Source organism: Frieseomelitta varia, unplaced genomic scaffold (genome assembly GCF_011392965.1).
Source record: "Frieseomelitta varia isolate USP_RPSP 00005682 unplaced genomic scaffold, Fvar_1.2 scaffold_562, whole genome shotgun sequence".
In the NCBI taxonomy this organism is placed as follows: Eukaryota; Metazoa; Arthropoda; class Insecta; order Hymenoptera; family Apidae; genus Frieseomelitta; species Frieseomelitta varia.
This window is the reverse complement of record NW_025110326.1, coordinates 427,364-453,485: the sequence shown is the minus strand read 5'-3', so window position 1 is coordinate 453,485 and position 26,122 is coordinate 427,364. Positions and strand designations below refer to the sequence as shown.

Sequence of the window (26,122 nt, the reverse complement as noted above, 5' to 3'; positions counted from 1 at the left end):
GGAGTTTCGTTTAGTTTCGTTTGCATCTCTTCATCAATTTGGTAACGACGGAATAGTTCTTACGATTAAATGAAAATAAAGTAAAATCTAATTAATCGAAATAAAATTTTCGATTGAAACGGAAAATGCAATTTTGGCCAATCCACTATTTGGTATTACTGCGTTACATTGTATTTCATTGGAGTTTCGTTTCGGTTGAATGATTGTATCTTTCATGATTTGATCAGGACAGAACGTTTTCTACGATTAAACGAGATTAATCAAATAAAATAAAATTTCTGGATTAAAATAAATTTCTCGATTAAGTTGTTTCCCCTATATCCTAGTTTATTTTCCTCTGTGTACGATTCTGCTTAAATTCTTTCAAAATGTTCCAATCCCATTCCTCTTCGATTCTCTGTTTGCCCGCTCCTCTCATTTCATCGCCGCCAGTGCGGCGTCCATCTTGGAGAACGATGAAGACATACCGATCGCAGCTGCCCGCTGAGAGCACGCATTAGGTGCCAGGTTGCATCCTCGTCGCGTATATGCCCTCTCCATAGACAACGTTTAACTCCCGATGAAATGTATGTAAATGCGCTTGCGTCCTGGAGCGATGTTGCGCGATTATCGTCGTTATCGCGTGGAAACGACGACGGTGGATCGCTCTCTACGAACGCTCATCAGCGAGCGAACAGCTCGGAAAAACAAGAGCTACGAGGTCCAATTTCGCGTGTAATCTTGATGGTCCTATTGAGTCTCGCGTGCTTGGCCGAGACAAATGAAAATGAAGGCTCGTCGAAGCGGATAGGTGTTTTTTACGGTCGCGATTCTCTTTTAACAGAGATACTAATTACCTAGCGACCCAGCTGGGATGAAAAAAAGTAGAAGACTCGCGGAGTGCGCTCGTGAATTCCGCGCTGAGAAAGAAACGATGTCCCGAGGCTCGAGCACGAACGGTTATTGCTCGCTAATGTCTGTAATTTTTTCGCGTTTCTCGCTTCCACTTATGCCGCCAAATGCCATACAATAATAAAAGGAAAGGCGTCTGCTGAAGTTACAGACGCGAGAAACACTCTGACTCGATGAACTCAATGATATTCCAGGAAAGTTGAGAATTTTCTGCTCAAGTATACAACCGATTGTATACAGTTACATAACTTGAGAAGCTCGCGATTAAGGGGATATTCTGGTAATCCGGCCTGAAAATATCGACTTTTTGGGGGATTCTTTTCTAAAGGAAACCATAATAGATTTTGGCATGCAGCGTTCTCACACGCAGATTTATTCACACTTAAAGAGTGTTCACAATTTTTTTTTTTGACGAAATCAATGAATATTGTGAAAATTATACAACCTCGAGCGAACAAAGTTGACATTGGTAAAGAGTTACAACATTCCGACAGAATCACAAGTCGAGATTCAGTATCTTTTCTCTTTTCCCGATTCACTTCCATCGAGCTTGCTCCGCGCAGTCGACTCCACAGTGAATAAATTATTATTCTGCTCGAAACGGTAGCGGAGGCAATCAAGATCGTACGGCACCGATCGTAAAACCACGTAACATTCGGTATGGCATCCATTTTTGATCCCTAGGCGATATTTATCGATTGGCCCGATAATTCGATCACGTTTCGCGGGCTGCTAATACACTGGAAACGACTTCCATGAGTGAATCGAAGCGGTTGCCATTACGTAAGAAAATCGTGGCTTCCGGTAGTCGTTGAAACGATCTGCCTTCTCTCGATAGTCGTAAACTTCGTATCGACTCCACGGTGGGATCGGATCGAGAATTTTCGCGACACTTTTATAACAAAAAATCTCGACTCGATACGAGATACCGCAGTGAAATTCGACGTAAATACTTAAAAAACTTATTCCTCTTCAATGATACACAATATACGATGTATTTCGTGTTCGTTTAATCACTGGTTCATTAACTTTGTAAACAAATTTGACAAATTTATTCGTTCCCCGTAGCCTTTTAATATATTTTTGAATCTAATTCCTATATTATCGTTGATAAAACTCTTATTAATTTTGGAATTACGGAGCAAAATCGAACGTACACAAGTTACGCTTAAATTGAAATTTATAACGCAAAGTAACGATGAATTTTAAAGGGGGGAAAACAAACTGATCAATGTTTTTGAAATGTCTAACTTTACGCGTTCGTTTATTATTAATTGTTTCATTCTCCAGATTCAAATTTTATCAGAGGACGTTTAGAGATCAATACAAAGTGGAAAAATGACCGAAACGAGAAAGTTGGCTTCTCTTACAGAACAAATTCGCGAAAATTGTCGTTTCGGCCCATTGTGCGACGTCGGGCCGCTTCCTCGTTGTAAATTAACGAACGATGCCGCCGCTGTCGGTACCGAAAGCGTTTATGAATCGTAAAAGTAGCGAGATGTAAACTTTCTTGCAAAAAATCCCGCGTCGTACGAGCGGCCACGGTCATTTCCGCGCGACCGTAAACGCTTCGCGAAAAGACCGGTCTATCAGAACTCATGGTTCCTTTTTTCCTTTTTTCATCCTTTTTTTCTCTCCTTTTTCGACTGCGATCCCGTAACCGTGAGTGGACATCTTGTTCCGAGGTTCGACCAGCTTCTTACATTGAGAAATGCCGGAAATCGTGTGAAAGTTGTTAAAAAAAGAGATGAAAGAATTTTTTAATCTCTTGTGGCCACGCACGTCGAGAATTTTTTGTCCGAAATTGCAACATTTTCTCAATTTTAAGTATATTTAAATACAACACAGCCAACAACAAATGATAAGTTTATTATTTCTGAATAATTTCTATCCATTGATATCAAAAGAAAAAGAAAGCGACGATATTTATTGTATACGGTTTGGTCACTCGTTACGGTCCGCAATCAGTTGCCAGCGCAAGTGCTTAACATTGGAAGCCTCTCTGTCAGCTCGGAGCAAACTTTCTTTGATCCAAAAATGAACAAATTTGGAGAAGTAGACCATTTCTTCTCCTACGTCCTCTATGACAATTTAACTACGTAAAATAAAAGGGGTTGAACGGAGATGAAGGAGAAATTTGAAGACTTTGTTTTTGTATTTTCTTATTTTCTGACAAGATGGCTAGTTCCTAAGTAATCTGTCTAGCTCAGACGTATTCTACATTGAATTTGGAAGTCGCTTGATATTTGTTAAATTTAGAAGTATTGCTTCCTGTTATTCGAAATTCTTAATTTACGTATCAAACTCCTCCTTAACGCTATAACAATTACTTTATCGCCACTAGGACTAAGAAATTCTATTCGAAATAGTTTAGCAATTCGAACACTGAATTGCTAAACGTCCATAACGAGAAAGTTCAGGATCGTTGAAGTTCACGCGAGAAACTGTGAACGAATGAATTTATCAATTAACGACGTACGTACACGGAACAAGAATTTCAGAAATTTTATAGAGGAAAAGCAACGTGCAAAAGATGGGCCGAAGAGATGTACGAGCGAAGACAAATATCAACGTTCATTAGCAACTTCGATGTATCGAACGAGACCACCCTTCTCCCTCTCGCGTGGTTCGTTCGCTTCAAAGAAACGATCACGTTAATTTATCCACCAATTAATGGCCGATCGCATTAAGAAAGTCTGAACCTTGATACTTGAAATTATTCTTCTTTCCGCGAACGCAGCAATTCCTCCCTCCCTCCTCTTCCGGAATAAGGAATACACCGATAAGGAGATCGCCGGTCTCAGAGGCTCGCTCTGTTTCTCATCAAGCTTGGACTCTGGCCACGAAATTAACCGAGATCCGCTTGGAAATATTCCCATCGAGCCTGCTAATTATCCGAACGTTCCTATCCGCCGAATCCTCCCGACACCCCGGTCCGAGGAATTCTATCTTGATTGGCGCGATACTGATCGGGTTAATTTATATCGATCCAGCGAGAAACGCGTAATTGTTATGCGACACACTCGTAAATCAAGATTCGAAATGAAAAAAGCTTCTCTCTCTTGATCGCTTTGATCAATCGCATTTTAATTGAATCATCGTGTCGATGGCTTCTCGTTAACACGTTGCGCTGGCAACTTGGTTCGCGGACCATAACGAGTAACCGAACCGTATACAATAATTCGTCGTTTTCTTTCCCTTTTAAACTTGTCGGTATGACATCACTGGATTAGGAATTATTGAGAAGTAATAAAATTATTATTTGTTTCGCCTGGGTTATACTTAAATATACTTAAGGACTGAAAAAAATATTGCAATTTTGCAATTTTGCATTAAGTTGGTGATTATTTGAAACAAAATTCTCATTACATGCAATTTCTTTGAAACATCATCTTCGGTATGCGTGTCGAAGAACTATTAATTGTAGAATAAAGGTAACTGACCTGTCGAAGTTTTTTAATTATATTAAAATAAATTATATCATGTTATATTATATAAATTATATTAAAATTGACTTGTCATGATGTTTCTTAATTATATTAAAATAACCTGTGCATGTTAAAAAAAATTCTCCAAATGCTTCAAGTAATTTCTACAACGCCTCTGCTCGAAAATCTGGCATAAAGAAATCGCGTAAAATTTTAGTGATAAATTCGTATTAAATTTCTCCTTCTTTCTGCCAATTTTCTTCATCTTCCTGCCCGTTTTTTTTTTTTTTTAAACATTTTCCAAATTTTCCTCCACCTTGTTCAAATCGAGACTATCTAGAGAAGCTATCGGTTACATCAAATGAAAATTCGAACGATTCGAACCGATGTAATCTGTCGTGGGATGGACAGGATGCGTGGGCCGAGGCAACAAAATGATTGTCCGCACCCACTCACGCTCTCACACCACCGTGCACATTCGTGCACGCCGCTTAATGTGGGTGCACGGTGCAAGATGAACGTGTGCAAGCAGGTACGCAATAATTCTACGGTGCACGTGCTCGCGTGATTCACCGTGACGTCTCTGTTTTCGAATCGCGCCACGGGCCATCGACGTCACTGTGAACGTATCGATCGAAACGACACCGGCAATCTTCAATTCCCCCTTTCAATCAAATATTCGAACAGAAGAACGACGCACAAATTTTAAGTTTCTTTCCACTTGAGTCGCATGATGTTTTCGAAGAGAGAAATTTTGCAAATTTCACGACCTATCCGAGGGTTACTATTTAACAAATTTTTATTGAACGTTAGAGTTTTAAGCCTCTCTTCTTGTATAACAATTGCATATGTTCGTTATTATTACAATGTTACTAATTAATAATTTTTCTAATTAATAATTGCAAAATTATCTTAATTCTTTGTATCTAAAGTTGAAAAATACTAAATGTACTCGACACGTTACCACCTTTTTTATTTAAACGTATTCTTTCTAATATTTCAAATAAAATAATTATTATAATTATAACATTATTATAATATATATTATCATTATATTATTATTATAATATGTATTATTATTATATTATTATTATAGTATATATATATTATAATAATAATATAATAATAATTCAAAATAAGGAAAAAAATAAAAAATAAAAAAACCACTCTACTAATATATATATATATATATATATTATAATTCAAAATACCCTAAGAAAAAAAATAAAAAATAAAAAACCACAGCACTAATATATATATATATATTATAATTCAAAATACTCTAAGAAAAAAAATAAAAAATAAAAAAACCACACCACTGATAATAATAATTCAAAATACCCTAAGAAAAAAAATAAAAAATAAAAAAACCACTTCAGTTGAGCTGAGAAGCCACGTCCCATCAAAAATTGTTTTCCGATGACTCGGACATTATTCCAAGCGGATGGAAGAGCTAATCCACGCTGGAAACCCTTTCACGGTTCGGAGAGAAGAATTTTCGAGCGAGGGGACGGCGGTTCCAGGAAATAAGAGCGACGCTACCGTTCTCAGATCACGATTTACTTCGATGCAGATCACATAGATCGTAGAGTCGAGGCTAGAAGCGACTAAAGGCACTCGAGAGCAGAGATTGAGTTACCAAGATAATCAGATGCACGCCCATCCGCACGCGGCCACGCATCTCGATATCTGTTAGGCCCGGTTCACAATGCAGACCCTACGACTTCTTCTTCTACGAGATATGTACGACGAGGAGTCTGAGATTCCAACAGCTCGAGGAAGTAACCAAGAGACGACGAATTCCGTTCCGCTACCTTCCAAATCTATGTATCCATCAATTATCATCGAACGATCTGATTGAGAGTGAAATATATTGGTCGCAATGATATTGCCAGTGGTTGCTTGGAATTTCAATATTTTGCTTTCAGATCAAAAATTTCATTCCATCTTCAAAGTTTGATAAAATGACGAGAAAAATTCGGACAGGAAGTTGTAATGATTCGTTATTGAGGAGAAACTTCAATCTTCAAAATCACAACTTGTGAATAAAATTTTTCAACGCTCTTTTACGATTTTTTTCTAAAGAAAGCAACACTTTTTCATTTGCCATGTGACTTTAAAATGAAAAAGAAAAAGGAATTCAAGACAGTTAAGATGGAGATTTTTGGAGGTTTTAAAATGAGACAAATTACACTGTTACGATCTGCTTTACAAAATTAGAACGGTTCAAAAGTATCGATAATTTCTCATTTGATTTAACCGCAGGGCAAAACTGATACCATGAAACTAATTTGCATCTGAATCCAGAATAGTGATGGTAATGCAGTGATGAAATTCGTACGTGTCTTGCTTTTTTTCGTATTCCACACGTAAATATAAATACTCAAATAATAAACAGGATATTATTTACGTTGAAATTCCATGTGTGTGTGTTCTGCAAAGAAACAGCAGGTGAAAATTCGTTCTTTTCTTTCTCGACGACGAAAGGTAACGCAAAGGGGCGAAGAAACGGAGGCATAATGGCGGCTGGCAAAGGCTTCTCGCGTAGAAATACACTTTTTTCTTTTTTTTTTTTCCAAGGCGAAGGCGAGCGTTCGCGCAACAAGTGCCGGTGAAAAGAGGCCTCTCGGTCCCTTGGCGGAACGCGGGGAGATCTATAGATCGGACCGGGCCACGGAGGCAGATGGAGCAACCAACACAAAGCGATAAATCAACGTAATAAGGCGGTCCCTGGGAGAAACACCGAGTCCATAAAGATGTTGGTTTAGGACGCGGATTTTCGAGGCGTTCCCCCGCGGCATTGAATCTCTCACTCCCCATAGAAAATCACCGATCGCCTTCCCACCCCCCTTGTGCCTCACGATCCAGGGGCGCGGCTTTCGTGGAATCCTCTCTCAGTCGATTCATCGATTCCCTCGTTTCTTGCACTTTCCTTACGAGAATCCACGAATTGCCAAGCTCGTTGAATTTTTGCTGGAAAGTTACAGACACACTCTCGTTTTCGAATAAATGAACTTGCCTTGAGAGAAAAATAATTTATACAAATTCGCGCAGAGAGCTGCCATATGATCTGAAACTGACTGTGAATAAATCTAGTTTAAAGAGAAGCTATTTGATACACTTTTTGTTTCTTACTTTTGCTTCACAACGATTCTCAATGGCTTAGTGAGTATGGACAATAATAGCATAACGTTAATCCAGAAATGGAATCGTGTGTATAATTAAATTAGTATATAATGTAAGAGTTGGCAAGATATTATAGAAAATAAAAATCACGAAACTATGCTTCATTTAATTGAGAGTAGGTTTCTGCACATCTTGGCCTAATTGAAGTTAATGACTCTAATTCTCCTTTCCACTAGTGATTTGGCACAAACCATGTTTGTCCATGTAAAAATACGAACAGAGTTCGATTTCCGTATTCCTGAAGTGAATTATTTATTCTAATAAATCACGTCGGGGATTCGATTCGCCTTTGAACGAAGGATTCGACTCGACTGCTTGGAACCTTTCATTCCGTTCCGAGAACGAAGGGAATCGAGCCGCAGCAGCGAGGGTAGAAAGATTAAAGGGCGGAGTTAATGGCTCAATTAGCGCTGCGGCGGCCGGCGAAATACCGGCGCTTTCGATTTCTTCGATTTTACAAAAAAAAAAAAGCCACTTTTTCCATTGAATTGGCTGCAGTTTCTCTAATGGAGAATGTTGCGACGATTTCTCGAATTGCTTCTTATTCAAAGACCGATAACGCTGAAACTTCTTGAAAAAAGGCGCAAAATTAATTTGAATATATTTTGAATATATTGAATATATTTTCATTAGTCAATAGTCGAGAGAGATCAACCATTGAGGAGAAAACAAAAAAAAAAGAATCTTAATCTTTCGGCTAACATCAAGGCAATTCAGCCGCAATTTCAGTTTTGAATTTCTCGCCGAGCAAAAAAAAAAAAAGAACAGAGTCCGCCTGTTCGTAATCTCTTCGCTAATACAGAGAGCAACGATTTAATAGCCCAGAAACTGCACTTTCGAACGAACAGACTCCAAACGCACAAATCGACAAATCTCGAATTCCGAATCGGCTCGACGAACGCGCCTTATCGGCCGAGATAATCCAGCCAGCGCAATTCCACTTTTAAATCTCATTCCGGTACTTTTCCCTCGCGAAACAAAAGAATTCGAGGCGGTTTCCCTAGGTAAGCTGCGCGCGCCCAGTTTCAATAAAACGCGAACGCGGTTTAAAAAAAAAAGGCCACTAGGAACTGCATTCCGCCTGCACGCTTGTCGACCCAGGCCGAGCGTTTGATAAGGGAAACGTATAATAAGACGTGATAATGGGGTTGCAATAAAGATACGAAACGCACGGGGCCGAAATGGAATGTGTATCCCGGTCGTGTTACAATGTATAAAAGCCCAGCAGAAAGTTTCCATAAACTTATCCCGCGACTCTGTCCGCTCCCCGGTGTTGCTCGCTGCGAATGAAAAACATTCGAATTATTCCAAGGACTCGAAAATTTCATATCTCCCCGCTACGAGTGAGACCTCCTCAGCCTCGGTTGGAGTATTCTTGTACTTGTTCGCGCTCTCTCTCTCTCTCTCTCTCTCTCTCTCTCTCTCTCTCTCTCTCTCTCTCTCTCTATCTATCTCTATCTATCTATCTATCTATTTTTCTCTCGCCTTTTCTCTACAAGGTAATCTTTATTCCACGTCGTTCTCAATGTGACTATTTCGTTTCACGAGACGTGAACACGGCTTCTGGAGATGTTTTAGAATTTTCTATCGATTTGTTTCGTATCGACGACAGGGTGATGGTGAAACTGAAGTTTGTAAAAGTGAACACGTAGATTTATGGAAAAATCTTGGTGACCTTGAGAATTTGTATTCTCCCTTTTCCGTCTGTGTTTAAAGATTGTGTTTGCCAACAATTCTTTCTGAATTTGGCACTTATGCTTCTCTCGAACAGTTTCCTCCATCCATATATGTACAAAGTTTCGACCTCGATTCAGGTCAGTTCACAAAAAAAAAAAAAAAAAAAAAAAGAACTACTGACGATCGCCACACGTTTCGAACAAACCCGAACAAGGACTGGAATCGATGATAAAGTCAAAAGGAACGAGAGGACGATCAACGACCGAGGCATTAAAGTCTGAGGCGAGCGGGGATGATTTTATGGTTTCCGTGGTGCACGAACGATTTCCAAGGGGCCCTGGTGATTGGAAAGGAAACCGCGAGGAACACTCGACTCGGATCGCCGCCTCTGTCAGCTGTCATTAAGCGTCGTTAACTTGACAGTGGACAGAAGTCGATGGCGTTTGGATGCCGGGCATCCTGACCAGATCACCACAAACTCCTCGAATAGAACGGTTATCTTTGCGCCGTTTCTACGAAAGATTCTCCTCCGCTCATTCTTCTCTCCTCCCTTTCTCTCATTCGGGATCGTCGATTTTGTAATTTTATCTCGAAGGCGAGACCGTCGATAATGACGACGTTGGCGAGTGAGATGTTTGAGTGACGAGGTAGATGTAGCGTGAAATTTATTCGGTGGCTTTCAGTTTGAAAAGCTAGGCTGCGAGTTCATTTTCATCCCAAGCGAAAGAAAACGTAATTCTGCCGATTTTTAAGTGTCCAAGACACTCTGTTTAACTCCTTGCGCTGGCAACTAATTGCGGACCATAACGAGCGACCGAATCGTATACAATAATTTGTCGCTTTCGTTTTCTTTCGAACTTGTCCGTATGATATCACTGGATAGAAATTATTCAGAAGTAATAAACTTATTTGTTTTACAAATTCGGTTACATTCAAATATACTTAAAACTGAGAAAATGTTGCAACTTGGGACAAAAGATTTTGTCCAAAATTTTAACCAAGAGGCTAATGAAATTTTGATGAATCTTTACCGATTAAATAAACTTGAGCTTCATGACAAAGAAAACGATGAAAATCGAAAACGAATCCATTAGATCCATTAGTATGAACTTGATGCTTCACGTGTAAACGAAAAAACAGCGAACAAAAATTGATTTGGCCTCCTATTATATAAACTATCTAAACTGTGATAAACATATTACCTAAATGAATAAACATACTGTTCAGAAACTCTCGACTATTCGCAAACTGTCTTCCACCCGCCTGTTTCGTTCAAGAAAAAATCCGGAAAGTTCTCGAAGAGATCTGTCAAAGAAAATCATCGGCGTCAAGAGTCTCGCGCGCCTCGTCACGTCGGCAAGTCACCCGGAAGCGACAAGGAACCGAAGCAAAACAATCTGACAGCCGAAAACGAATCGATCTTACGCCCGCGCGTCGAGGGAAAACACGGCCTAACCACGCAACGACGTTGTCGTTTTCTCAGACAACAACGCGTGACTCGGATCCTCGCATTCTCGCGTCCCCATCACTGACGGGAGGCGTTCGACTGCCAACCTGTCCTGATCGGGACGCATCAACGGCGGGCACAAAAGCGAGCGAAGAAAGAAAACGAGGAAGGAAGGAGAGGGCGGCGGGACACGGCTGGAAGCGAGAGGTGAATAGAAAGCGTAGTTTCATCGGAAAGCTCGCGACGTGTTCAGCAGGCTCGAAAACAGGCGGGTGCATAAACAACGGCGATCCGCTGGAAGCACGCGCAGCGCGCATAAAATCTCATAATGCCCTTGTCCAAACAAACGCACGGTGGCAGTGTTATGGCGTTGGAGAATTTACCACTCTGAAAAGCGGCGAACAGAGCGGCGGAGGAACGATGAGAGCGGAGGCGATGCAGAGAGACACGTAAGAGAGAAAGAGAGAGAGAGAGTAGTCGAAGAAGAGAGATCTTCGCGCGTAGGAGCCACTCGAGAGTCCGCTCGTTTAAATCCAAATACAAGGTAAACCTCGCGGAAATTCTACTGTTTCCGATTTCTTCTTTCTTCCTCGTTATTTCTCGTTCTTTGATCGCAAAGACACTCTGAACGGTGTCGGCGATTGACTGGCAATGAGACGAAGTTTGATGTGAACCTCGAGAAGATACAAATCTCTAGTTTGGGTACGCCTAATGTGCTGAAATTTTGCTGGAAGAAGCTCAGAGATCGAATAAATCAATGGTCGCTAATCTTGATACTCCAGCTCAGTGATACGATTAAATAATAAATCTTTGACGGGGAGAAAGCCTAGAAGGCTATCAACAATCTTCCAACAAACGTGACACCCATGAAAGAAAAAAATTAGAAAGTTAAATCTTCATTTAAAGAAATATATAAATCTCGAATAGCCCCGCTGGACAATCCAAAGTAGACTCCAATAGCTGAAGCGTATGTCTAATTTGTACCAAATAAGAAAATATTGGGATAAATTCTGCTCTGCAGGAGTAGAAACATCGACGAGACAAATTGTTAATTTAAAATTAAATGAAGCCATAACAGTCTTTCAACGATCCACTTAATGATTAATGTACAATCAAGAAGGTACAAACTACTACGAAATCACGGTACAACAATCTGTTCGCATAAACGTCGATTGAGACAATAGAAAAAAGGAAGAGAAAAATATTCTTAAAAAAAAAGGCAGAGACTTTCTCTCGTTCTTCTCCCACCTATTCTTTCGTATCTTTCAGGTATCTCGCGTATCGACGCTAGACAATCGCTAATCCGATTGTTGCCGGTTTGTCGCGCATCTCTCGTAAACAAAGACGCGGGATTAAGAAGCTATCGGTGCCACGCGGGATCGAGGATCTTTGTTCTCCGATGTTGTTGGCTGACTTATTTCTAAACGGGGATTCGAAGAGATTCGGATGACGTTTAGGGACGATGTGCCTTTTGGAGCGGAAGTTAACCGCGGAGAGACCGTGTGTCTTCGATTTCGGAGCAAAGCCGAAGCTGCTACGTATTTGTGTTATTTTTCAAATTTTACTTCTTTTAGAAAATTTTTCAAACTTTTCTAGAAACCCTTGTAGTTACTTTACAGTTAAAATATTACAAGTTTATATATAATGTTTATGTACAAAGTTACTATTACTGTGTACAACTATAGTTACACAATTTTACAGTCAAATAGATTGATTATACTTAAAGTTTCAAGAGTTTGAGTGTAGAGATTTAGCATCTTCAAAAACAGAAATTTCACCAGTAATCCTCTTCCATTTGAAGACCTAACTTCCGTAGAAACTCTCGAAGAGTTTGTCCATCGATCCCTCTCTCTCCCTCTTTCTCTGTTCCGATGTCTGACAATAAGTCGAGAACCAGAAACTATATCAGAAGCCGGTTTCTTCGCCAGCCGAGTCGGTTAAACAAACCACGGTGAAACCGTGGTCCTTCTTCCCCTTGAAATATTTGCTCAGCGTGTGAAACGCCGCGGGTTCGAGACGACGACACGCGTTGACGTGGAGATTTAAGGCGGCGGAAGTGGTTGCAGCGCGGCATTCGTGTGTTTGCGGACTAAAGACAACACCGGTGTAAATCTGTTTGGCCAAGGAAAACCTGGCCACGTGGCGTGCACGTTTGCCGCGTGTTCCAACCACGGCTCTAACTACTTCCTCTAATATTTCTCTGGAAAACACTGGCAGCTCACCCTCGCTGCACATTTGCCAATTGACTGTCGTTCAACAGTGAAACGTTTGTAATTTTATCGTCACGCTTCGGAGCTGACATCCTCAATAATTTATTCTGGAGAAAAATGAAATAAAAAATTTGTTGGTTGCGTGTGAAGTAGGGTCGTAGAGGTTTAAGTATGAGTAACTTAAGTTGGAATAAGGGAATGTTCGATCGAGACAAATTGATGATTAACTTCTTCAATTGGCTAAGTAATCTCTATTATTATTAAATATATTATATATATATATAAGAAAATAATTTGATTGAAAATTTAACAAGTGTAACGAAGCAAGTTTGATGAAAAAATAATTTCTATAAAATTTTCTCCATTTCCATTTTCATTATCTAACAGAATCTCTATTAATCACTCGCGTCGGATTGCGAACCATAACGAGTGACCAAACCGGATACAATAATTTGTCGCTTTCTTCTTGAACTCGCCGGTATGATATCACTGGATAGAAATTATCGAAATATACTTAAAACTGAGAAAATATTGCAATTTTTGGACAAAAAAAAAAATTCTCGACGTGCGTGGCACGTCATTCCAGCAAGAGGTTAATTAATTGCTTCAAAAATTTAACGAAAATCAACGTGAGGTAATTAAAACAATCGAGCAACCTTAGTCGAGTACTCCGAAAATTTAACAAGCATCAAAGTCAGTTTATCAAAGAAAAATAATTTAGATGCCCGAGTACTGATGTGAGTCACAGTGAGTACAATTTGTCACAATATGTAAAAACGTCTGAGAATAAAATGAACGACGTAGTTGGAAAGTCGAGGCTTCAAACTTGAAAATGAAATGCAAGTTCTATTTCGTTTCACAAAATTGTAACAGTTTCAATATTCAGTGGCCGGATAAATAATTTAATAATTATGCTCGAGTATTAACGAGATACTAAGATCGTTGAATTCACAGTTTACGGTTTGCTTACGGTTCTCAATCGAACTCGAGACCCTTTCGGCGATTGTCATTCGATTTCCGCGAACGATCGCCGCCATCGATCGCCGAACATCAGAGAAGCTGCGAATCTGTTTATCAGGAGCAGTCTGATAGCGGATTCAATTTACAAGAAGCGAGCCGCGAGAAATATTTGGACGCGTTTAATCTCGCCTGGAGATACAGCGTCCGGCAAAGCAGACAAAACAAACCGGGATTTATCGGCGTCTATCATCGGCTAATTGTCTCGTTAAGGCGATTAGGCCTTTTCGAGCCGGACGAGGCGGACTTGCACGCTGCCGGCTGGCGTGAAAGTCGCGCCTTCCCCTCACCGTTGGATCCCAACACCGATGAATCTTATTGGTTTGACGAGCACGCTCCAGCTTTATGACAAGGGGGATAAACTTCGGAGACGACGACGACGACGATGACGGCCGTACGTATAGTTTATACTCTTAACTGTGGGAAGAATTCGACTCCCATTCTTCAAGGAGAAGCCGACGTGCGAGAGGTTTTGCGTATCGGAGCCGGGAGTGACAAATATTTTTGAACAGCCTTTAATCGACAGATAAATTCATCTGGAATATGATTTTCGACAGTAGTAATTGAATATCGTACAAGAAAAGATTGAATATCGTATGACAGATTTACAAAAGGGAAAATTAATCGTCAATGTTAACAAAGTTCGTTACTTAAACATATTTTTTTCTACCTTTCTTCGTAATCGGCTCGTATCTTATAGCAGAGAGTATTAACAATTACAGTATATATATTAAGGAATACATATATAATAAGTTGTTCTACAAAATGGAAAAAGAAGCAATCTTTAATAAGAGATAAAGAGAACACTTAAACGAAGTTAAAGCAATTTTCATAAAAGTAATAAATAGATAAAAGTAAATCACATCTGAGACTTCAATTCTGATCTCTCACCCTCATTAACCTAAATTAATTCCAACCTCGCACACTTATTAATACTAAACTCTCATCCCTTGATGAACACCCTACTTCAGTTCTTTCTAAACATCTAAATACAGCAAAAAAAAAACAACAATAAATCATTTCACGAAAAAACTACCCTCGTTTCTATCGTCAGAATCTTTCTCTGCTATCACCTGAACATCCCCCTCGGGAACCTCTCTTTAACAAGTCAAAAAAAATTATCAAAAAAGAAAAAAAGTAAATCATCTCTCAGTGTGCAACTTCACTCTCTCATGAAAAAATTACCCTCATTTTGACAATCGTCAGAATCTTTCTTTACTATCACTTAAACATCCCCCTCAGAAACTTCTCTTTCACAGGTCAAAAAAAAAAAAAAAAAAATAAGAAGTCAGTAATTCCACCCTCCCACGCAAAAATTACCCTCGTTACTATTGTCAGACTCTTTCTCTGCTATCACCTAAACATCCCCCTTGGAAACCTCTCTTTAACAAGTCAAAAAAAAAAAAGAAGAAATAAATCATCTCTCAGTCTGTAATTTCACCCTCCTACGAAAACAACCACCCCCGTTACTATCGTCAGAATCTTTCTCTGCTATCACCTAAACATCCCCCTCGGGAATCTCTCTTTCACGGGTATAAAAAGAAGAAAAAAGTCACCGAGAAAAAGAAAGGAAAAAAAAAAGAGCCCATGAAAAGAGGCAACAAACGAGCAATTCACCCCCTCGATGAATTTCTTCGTTCTCGCGTTACAGGTCTCGCCACGAACTGAAGCCACGAGGCAGAGAGGAGGCGCGCGGCGTCCTTACACCGCGGAGCAAAGCAGGCAACGTAACAGACTCGTGTATAACGCGATGGTGCGCGGTGGTTATCGTCCACGGTATCGTATCGTGCTCGGGTATCGTGTGTCCCTTAGCCCGTGTACCACGCGGGCACCGTGGCGTTATGAATGCCTGGAATTTATCAATGGAAGCCGCGCCAATGATAAATCGCGCGTGCGCTTCGTATCGTAGCGCGGCTCTTTTCTATCCGCGCGAGAAAGGGGAGGAAAGAGGAGCGCGGCTGGCCCCACGGCCGCAAGGGAACGTCTTCCTTCGACGAGCTCCTACCGTGTACATCGCGATCCCGCCTCGCTGACAAATCGGCTCCCGTTTTTACACGCGCAACGCGCCTCCGAGCCCGAGACGGCCCGGGAATACGAGATACGGGGCCCTTCTTGAAAATCCTTTCCCCGTGCTTTCTTCCTTTCCTTCTTCTCCCCCTCCCCCTCCCCCCCTCCTCGCCCCTCTCTCTTTCTTTACTTTACTCGCCTGGTTTTTCTTTTCTCGGTTCGTTCTGTGGCGAATTCTCAGGTCTCTTTGACGCCAAACGTTGGCGTGATTGAGGAGAGATAGCAGAGAGTTGAAGCTTGAGAGGTTTTAGGTTAGATTTGGGTTTGACGATACTCTGGATAGTTTTTAAATGACTGCTGTTCGCCCTCGATTACTATCATTGGGCATTTTCTACTATTTATGGTGGAGTTCATATTTTTAAGTTCATATTTTTATTTCGAGGGATATTTTGGGATCTCTGGTATGTGGTATTTGACGATATTAAAAAAAAAAAAAGAAAAAAAAAATGAATACTGACACTTTCAAGTAGCTGTTATCATACTGAGTATTTTGGATTATTTTTCGAACTTTTAATCTGCGATAAAATTCACCCGATATGAATCATTTTAAAATTTTAATAAAAGCAGAATTAAAATTTCTCAATCCACAATGACGTCGCAACACTAATTAAAGGTTACAACGTGGTGCTTCGATGATCAGGAAAATAAAGAATATCTCAACGACCGTCGACGACGTTGCAAGGTAACTGAACTTTGTATCTTTGAGACGATTGTTCGACGTCTGTACGCACGAAACTCTCGAGATACTCCAATCAAGAGCGTGTCGAATCGAAAGAGGATGACATCACTAGCGACGTCCAGGAATCGCTATCTGCGGCCGCGAACGAATCGAACTCGGCAAACAGCCTGACATAATCGTATCTCTCGCTTCTTGGAAGACGGTCGCCGGTTGTTGATCGAAACAATCGAGTACGGAGTTTGTCGGCGATGCAATGACCGCCAGACGAAACCACTAATATATACAATATATTAAATCGTCCGTGCATCGTGCATTTCTGTTTACGCATTCGGCGATATGCTTTTTACGGCATCTCGCAACGAGAGATGAAAAGCAGATTCGATAAATTGTTTCTTAAAACAATCAGTCATGACATAAATTAAATTTATTTAATATGCAGTTCAGTATAGCGTGGACTCATTTCTAATAGTCCCAGTGTTAAAACACGTTCATTAATTGTCATTCTTAATATTTGAATTCGTGGAGTTGAGTTCAAATATAAAAAATACGGCAAAATAGAACAAACGAATCCCAAAATCTTCTAGAGAAAAAAAAATTTCTTTTTGAATACATTCAAAATTAACAATCAAACTCCTAAGTAAATCTTTACAAAAATTTTCTATAATATAACCTTATATAAATAAATTGTCCTCTCGAATTCTGTTGAAAAATGCCCCGAATCAATAACTCGTATAAAATTTGCATGAAATAAGAAACAGAGCTGAATTCCACCTCTCTCTGTTAAATTTCCCATTAAATAAGAAACGAATAAACAAAAATGAGAAATGAATGAATGAAATTTCCGACAAAACTTCCGTCTCGAAGAATCCCTCAGGCTGGTAGCCGGTTTCATCTCGAACCCGCATGTTTCGCGCGTTCCACGAGTTTGCTTCCCCCGTTGTACTTCCCTACCTCGATGGGATATATTCCATGGTATGCCCACGCGACCGACAGATTCATAAACGGGACGCGAACGTTCATTGTTCAGCTCCGAGGACCAGATTTTCCTCCCACGAGCAGTGCGTGGGGCCTGGAGTCCGGGATCGCGATAAAAAAATACGCCTAAGAACGACCAGGTACCTCGATTTACCTGACGTTACGAGCGCTCGCTGCTCGACTTCCTCGGCGAATCTGGAGCTTCCATGCTCGCGCAGATAAGGCGATCGATTCGGGATCCTTTTCCTTTCTTTTTTGCCCCTCTCTCTCTCTCTCTCTCTCTCTCTCTCTCTTTCTCTGTCTTCTGTGCGTTTCTTTCGATTCGTTTTATTTCGTCGGCCGACAGAACTGGACTCGAAAGCGCGATGAACAAGGGACTCCGGTGTCGATGCTCGAATTATCGTCGCAGTCTCTTTGCTCTTTGGACGCGAGGATTATGTATTCCGACTCTTTAGGGATCCTGCTCTTCGACAACGCAGATATAAGACGGTACGCGGAATGGGGTTTCGTGATCTTTATTTTACGCTTTCTTACGGGAGACAGTTGCAGCCTTTTTCTTCCCTTTAGTTATCCCCTTGTTGAGAATTCTTTGAGAGTGGGATCTGCGAGTTTGTTAGCGCCACGAGATTTGGATGTTTGTTTGTCTCGTGACTAACGAAATGTACAGGTTCTTTTTTTTTTTTTTTTTTTTTTTTTTTGAGATAGAAAAATTAATGCCAATTGATTTCTGTATTCCATTGTAGAGAAACTCAAAATAACTGTCGATAGAAGTTTCGATCCTCGGATTGGATCACTTCCAAGTTTCAGTGTCATATTTTTACTGTCCCAAATTAAAAATTTATTTCATTTAGTTCGTCGAGTCAAACGTTTTCAATTATTATCCAGCAAAAGTCAACGATTCTTTCCAAAGAATAGAGTTATTATGCAACGTCCGAAGACAGGCGCGAAACATCGTCAAACATCGGCCATAATTTCCAAAGATTAAAATCTCGCCTGGAATCGATTGCTTTCAGCCAACCAACGAAAAATCCTTCGGATGGTATCGGCGAACGCTCCTCTATTTTTTACGCGACGAGACGTCTTGAATCATAGAGATTACAGCGCGTACAAGCGGCGTAATGTATTCGCGGACAGCTTAGGCGAGCGTTACACGCGAGAAGCGTTCGCCAGAGAAAACGACAACCGTTTGCATTTGCAATCGGCAAGTGCACTTGGAATCGCATTCACCGCCGGTCAGGAAGTGTCTGGCCGATCCTCGAACACTGTCGACAAGCAACGAACTGTGGGTAATGAGTAACGGCGTGATTGTGCCCGGAAAATGCAAATATCATTGGCCTGTCGTGTCACCGGATGAATCTTCGTTAAATTAAAGGGAAAACCGAGCGAGGTACGAATTGTTTCTTGCTTCTTGAGAGCCGCTTCTCCGCTTCCTGCTTGCGCCGAGGACTTCTCTCGTAGAAATTCACGTTTTGTTTATTTTAGAGACACATACACGCCGCATATCACTACTGGAAAGTTTCACGACAGTTTTTTATTTTCAACACTCGCTATTTATTATTTAGGGATAACCAAATTTTTTAATTAAACGCGTATTGTTAACTTGTTGCGCTGGAATGACGTGCCACGATTTTTTGTTCCGAAATTGCAATATCTTCACAGTTTTAAGTCTATTTAAGTATAACTCAGGCAAAACAAATGATAAATTTTTTATTACTTCTCAATAATTTCTATACGGTGATATCGTACTGACGAGATCGAAAAGAGAGCGACGAATTATTGTACGCGGTTTATATACGGTCACTCGTTATGGTCCGCAATCAGTTGCTAACGCAAGTGGTTAATATATAGAGGACTGTTTCTGCCACGTGAAGTATTATTTATTTATTTATTTCGTTTTCAATTTAACGCTTTGTTTTAAGACTGATTTTCGGCAAATTTGAAGCAGATATAGTAGAATACTGTGTCGAAATTCGAATGTCGGAAGAAGGTACACAGAAATGAATACACGCAACCACAGATACAATTCTCCCCACAGCTTGAAGAAATTTCTTTTTGTGGAAAATTTTTAGACGTCTTCATCGGAGAAAATAAGATAAGTATAGATCGCTTCAACTAAATAATTCTCAGCCTTCGAATTTGACGAAATTCTTCTTGACTCACAAACTATCAAGTAGGATTTGTCAACCAATCTACAATCTTAACTTTTACTTCTACGCTGATTTGTACAATTTGTACGATGAATCTTTCGAATTGATCGTTGAATCTCGATAAATAATAGGAGAAGGAACGACGCGCGACGAAAAATATGGCGCGAGAGGCTCAAAGGATCGTTCAGCGACGGCCAGCGTAAAATTCACGGCGCTCGTCGCTCCCGGCGTTAGCTAGCCTCCCCTCGTTCGAACGTTCGCTGGATATTTTCGTCTCTTTACGAGGATGCGAGAGACGCGGATGTATTTTTGCCATCGGCGTGTGTTTTGCCCCCTTCGTCACCATCCGCGAGACACCGTCCATTTCATTCGCCGTGACGAGTCGCGTCCTAAATGTCCAGCGGATGCGCGCTCGTTTTCGACGTGTCCCCCTCACCCTCCGCGCCGCCGCGAAGCACGGAAATCTTTTAAACTTCGCGCGATTTTATAGCGGAAAATGAATTATTTAGGCCAAACGCGTACGTGGACAAAAGTTAAAGGGGTTAACTATCGACGATGCTCGTGTCAGGAAAGTATTGAGAATTTTAATTCACGCATTTTAGGAAAAATTTTCGAATCCTGAATTTACGAAATTCCTGAATTTGCAAATTATGAGCCGGAAGGTTCATCTATTTGTTGTGAGACAATCTTCAGAATAAGAAAATACATTGGAAATCCTAGGAAGGGAATTTCTATGGGAAATTACAAATGTTAAAATCGCTGAAGATAATAGAATTAAATAGAATTAAATAAACTGAATTCTGGAGAATTTTAATCGTAAAATTACGATTTTAAAATTAGTTAAAACTTAGCAGAATTTAATTCACGAGTCCCATCCTAAACGATCCTAAGACAAACAAACAAATAAGTAAATAAATTCTCAAGTACGTCTATTAAAATTCTAAAAAAAAGGAATGAAGAATAATTCCTCAACCATATTAGCCACGTCAGAAAGTAAAAATCCGTCGACATGCACGTGCTGCAAAATGACACGTCAATATTCAAAGACAAAAGAGGAAAATGAACTAAGGACGAGCGAGTGGCTGCACACGTGGATGAAATTAGTCTAGGTACCGTGTTAATGAAACGATCGCGAAGGGAGGATGTGGTTAAAGACGTTCTCGAGTACTGAATGAGAGGAATTTCACGAATGATCGAAAGGGTGGTAACGATCTGGCTAGCTGGTGCAATTAAACGGTTAATTGAACGAACTCTGGCTTGGCCAATTGGTTAATATGTCGAACACCTGCTACTTGCTCGCTCGGTCTTACTATCAAAAGTAATTACAACCAAGAGAGAGAGAGAGAGAGAGAGGGGAGGTTGTTTTTCCTTTTCTGCTTGTAGCTTTTCCCTTATACGTCTCGGCTACATTTGTCTCGTCGAGTAATCGGCACGTGAGACTCGCGCGATATAATTTTCGAGCGGACAAACGATACCCGTCAACTAATGCCTGAATTATGCAGGTGAAAGTTCCGCAATTTTAAAACTCTTTGTTTTTTCCGACTTTGTTGAAATTTAATTGATCAATCGTTTCTTTATTTTCCTGCACGGTCTCTTCAATTGAAATACCGGAATTCTTAAAAAAAAAAAAAAAAAAAATTCTTTCGTTCGTAGAAGCAACTCTTTTGAGACTAAATTACGTTTCTAATGGCTGTAATGCTATGGGAGTGGTATAGTTTTGTAACCTTGCCTTAATAATAATTTTGGAAACAGAATTCAAGTTTCAAAAATTATCGTCCAAAGCGTACCAGAAAAAGCTCGTGACAGAGGACGATGATGACTTCGTGAGTGGATATTAATTACTGAAAAATTATTGCGAAATCGGATACAAATGAAAAGCGATCGAAGCGAGGACGAGTGTCGCTCCCGTTGTGAAAGTACCGTCTGTGAAAAGGGTTAAACAAGCCGTTTAGAAACGTCCAATTATCCCCCGGCGTGGTTCGTCGGCTGTAGCGTTTCCACGAGCCCGTTAATTTAACCTTAACAAGTCCCCGAGGTAATCTCGTTGCGTGCAATAGCGTGTCGTGTTTTACGGAACGTGAAAACGTGCGAAACTGCTTTAATTAACTCGATTAAGACGTTAAGGAGCTCCATTCTTTTTCCCACTGCTTTCTCGCCATCGTCAAAACCGTTCTGCGTTTCACCCCCGCCCTCTTTATCGCTGCTTCAACGACGAATCTAATATTCGTAATATATTCATAACAGTTACTGTGAACATTCGACTGTAAATTACTGTATGATAAATTATGTCCAAACTTTGTCCTTCTCTTGAAATTTTTGCCTATCTAAAAACTAAAAACATGACTTGGAAAATTGTTTCGAAGCATCGAACTTTTATTTTCCAATATTTTTATTCCAACTGGGAAATATTTGGGTCTTTAAAAATTAGAAAAACATTTCCATGTTTTGATATTCAAGTACGATCTTTAGCAATTTGCAATTTTTATTTCCAACTACATCACTTTCAAATTAATATCGACGAAATGCGTTAATTTTTCATCCATTTTTCCGTCGTCTACTGCTGTCTAAACTACTCGTAAATTTTCGGTGCTCGTAACACCGAAAACATTTGTTCATCTTACACGGTCATAAAAATCACGACTTTGAATAAAAGAAAGATACGAAAGGATTGACCTTGCGTTCGCTGGGACTCATTAAGGGGTAATTAAGGGCGGCGATGCGTTGATAGATAAGAATGATCCACGCGAGAATTACCATCGGGTCGCGGCTCGTTGATTTCGACGATCGTTCCGCGTCGACGAATGGTCGGGACCGCTGCTTGTCGCGGTTCCGCGCCGTTTCCCGCAATGCAACGTGGCCGCGCGTACGTCTGAATTGAATTAAATATCGCGTGAAGTCGGCGACTGGATGAGTCATTCGACATGAAAACACGATCGTTTATTCCTCCATGATAATAGAGGCGCTACGCTGTTTAAGAATTATGCATCTGATTGCGCCAGGAGCTGTGTGTTCGGTTCGCGAGGAAAGATAACGTGCCAGCGAGACCTTGTTCCGCTTGTGAAATTCTCAATGATCAACACGACGTTGTGAATCTTTCAGTAGGGAAAATCGTTCTTCTCTCGATTCGAGAAGTTAATTTTTTGAAATTTTTTAATGAGATACGTTTCACAGGATTATGTATGCAACGAGGAGATTTTAGATTGAAGGATTAAATATTTTTTCGAGGAAATATACTTCACATAACTCTTTCGCGATTAATTCCTTTGATGAAGTTACGGTCAGTATAAAATAGTGAATAAAAACAAGAAATTCCTATTCAAACAATTTTAGTTTTAGTTAGCACGATTGCGCTTATAAAATTCTCTCCTACGGAAAGACTCTGCTAACATAATGGAACTTGGAAATTATTATTCGCATAATTATAATTTCGATAACTGGCATTCTGCGACGGAAAGATACGAGTGAATAATCAAAATTTTATGAACGTACGTTTGCACAATGTAGAATGACTGATGTCTCAATCAGTCTATGTGTCAACAATCGATATATTACTTCTGAGTAAATATTTCTCTTTAACAATTGCTTTCTTTCATTGAACTTCCCAATGAACTTCTACGAGAGTCTTGGCCTCAATATTATTTATCGTGTAGAAATTAATTGCAATAGAATAATCGAAATATAATATTGTTACACCTATTGCTAATTATATAGTTAACAGAAACTGTTACGTATACTACTTCAAAACGAAGAAATCACATTTCTTGAATTTCAACCTACAATTCATGATATTACAAAATTTATATTATATAGTATTTACATTTATATTAAAATTTTTGCAAGTTTAGAGTTAGATATACTTCGCGGGATAGAAAACTCTTCTGTTTTATTTCCTTCGTGTCTCAATTTGATTAAAGTTCCAGTCAAGGGGATAAAATAGTAGCTCCAAAACTAAGAAATCTCCCTCCCCCCCAAAAAAAGAATGCAGTTGAATAATATTCAACTCAAACTCCTCCACAAAATTTCAAATCTCGACGTGCGACTGTGATATTACAAAATTTATATTATACAATATTATACAAAATTTATATTAACAATATTTACATTTATATTAAATTTTTTACAATTTTAGAGTTAGACATGTTTCATGGGATAGAAAACTTCTCTGTTTTATTTTCTTTGTGCTTCAATTTGATTAAAGTTCCAGTCAGGGGGATAAAATAGTAGCACCAAAACTAAGAAATCTCCCCTCCCCCCAAAAGAATGCAGTTGAATAATATTCAACTCAAACTTCTCCACAAAATCTCAAATCTCGGCGTGCGACTGTTTCGCGAGTAATACAGTAGCAAAAACAAACTGAAGACTTACGGATGAGGTGGCGGAGCGTGGAAAGCAGCAGCGGCAGCGGCGGCAGCGGCAGCCGCGTGATGCTCCCATGCGGCGGCGGCTGCCGCGGCTGGATGAGGCGGAGGCGGTGGGCCATGGTGCGGATGAAACGGCGGCGGCGGCGGATGCGGGTGCGGATGAAACGCCGCGTGGAACGCCGAGTGAGGGTGATGCGGCGGCGGCGGCGGCGGCAACAGCGAGAACGCCTCCTGATGATAGGCCACCTCCTTTTCCGGCATTTTGCTCTCGCCGCTATCGAGCCGCGCCACTGACGGTGCCTTCGCTGCCTGCTCGTCCAGGATCAGGGAAGATCGTCCTGTCTGACACCCCGTGCCCGACGATACGAACCACCCTCGATCCACGATCGCATAGTCCGTCGATCCTCAACAGACTTTCTCGCTCTTTGACGATTGCTTTTGATGATCGCTTCTCGTCCCTTTAATTCCCTTTCACCAACACTGATTTGATTCTAAAGAGACTCGGATGACTCTCGACGATGAACGGACCGCATCTCGTGTTACTTCATAGCGTTTGACGAAGATCAGACGGACCGAGTGATTGAGAGCTTTCCGTCGGATGACTACTCTGGCTTACAAACTTGACGTCTGTTGACGTTTATTGCTTGCGATCGCTCGACCGACGGCGATGTATGCTGTTTGTAAAGTGACGAATTGACGTACTGAGTTTCAAGCTGGGAGCGGGACAATTTAACTTTGGGTAGTTCCTGGAATCGTCGCGAAGATCGGTCTGAGGGGTCTACTCTTTCGAGCTGGCACGTCACTGGAGGAAGATCCAATCTCTTACGAGATCGTTCGACAGACTTTTACACAGTATTAGAGAAAGATCCATCAGTTGTCAAGAGTCAGTAACAACGAAAACTGAAACTGCACGAGAGATGGTCACAGAATTATCCATCGTTTGTTTCGAATCATCCAAAATCACGTTCACCGTGAAACAGTCCATACGTGTCACACCACGTTGTACAAGTAACAGTTCCACCGATAGTCACACGATCTTTCATTCCGAGATGTGGGAACGACAGTAATGACAATCACTGCTAATTTTCCCTGATCTTTGTTGCATATTTAACGTTTCTATCCAAGACCAAAGAAAAAAAAAAAAAAAAGAAAAAATCCAAGCGTCTAGGAAGTCCACACGAGAGACGATCACACGCGTGCACGCGAGTCGAAAGGTCGGCGGAAAAGCCAGTGGCAAGTCCCATTAGGGGGGTCAGAGTTCCAAAAATCCGCGGGTCGAGGCGTGTGTGCGGGCTGTCACGGTGCTCGTGCTTTGGCGGGTATGGCGGTACTGAGGCTCCACCACCACCACCACCGTTACCACCACCATCACGCTTCGGCCACCACCACCACCAGCAACGGCCGTACGAGCAACGAGGAACCGAACGGTGGTGGACTCCCGGAGCGACGAGGACCGTCCACGAAAGAAAATTAGACGTTAGAAGGGGAAAGAGCATAGGACGTACGCCCCTGGCTGCGCGCGGACCAGCGATATTCCAGCAAAACGGAACGAGACGATGGACGACTCGCTGAACACGGGTGCGAGAGAAAGAGAGATAAAGAAAAGGGAGGGAGGAGTGAAGAGGGGTCGGAGTGGATCCAAAGGAGGAGAATGGTGGGAAGAATCTCGTGGAGAAAGCGAAACGGGGGAAGAAGCTAGTGGGGACGAAGGTCGAAAGAGGAAGAACCGCGACGTAGACGAACGAAGAAGGACGGAGAACGCGTGTCAGCTCGACAACTCAACTAGCACCAGCCGTCCCTGACTCCCACCTTCGGGGCTCTTTCTCCGCTTCGGTCCTCCCGTACCCCTCGGCCGTGTACGAGGCGGAGGATCCAAGGGGAAGGGAGAGCGTGCGTGGGTGACACGCCGGGGGAACACGAAACTATTCCATGGGGAGAGACGATCCATCAGAGCGCGGATAGAAGGGCACCGGTGATGGCCACGATTAGCGGGGTCCGTGTCCTCTGCGATACGGTGACGGAGTCGAGATAGTCGTT

The 26,122-nt window shown here is 41.1% G+C and overlaps 1 protein-coding gene across 1 annotated transcript in view; it reads right to left on the bottom strand.

The window, feature by feature from the left end:
- Positions 1-25,428, bottom strand: part of LOC122533928 (transcriptional activator cubitus interruptus) — a 161,265-nt gene extending 135,837 nt beyond the window's left edge. Inside the window, exon 1 of the mRNA XM_043664097.1 lies at positions 24,090-25,428. Within this exon, the coding sequence (XP_043520032.1) occupies positions 24,090-24,346 (257 nt within the window). The 5' untranslated portion in view covers positions 24,347-25,428. The remainder of the gene's footprint in view (positions 1-24,089) is intronic.
- Between the last annotated feature and the right edge of the window lie 694 nt (positions 25,429-26,122).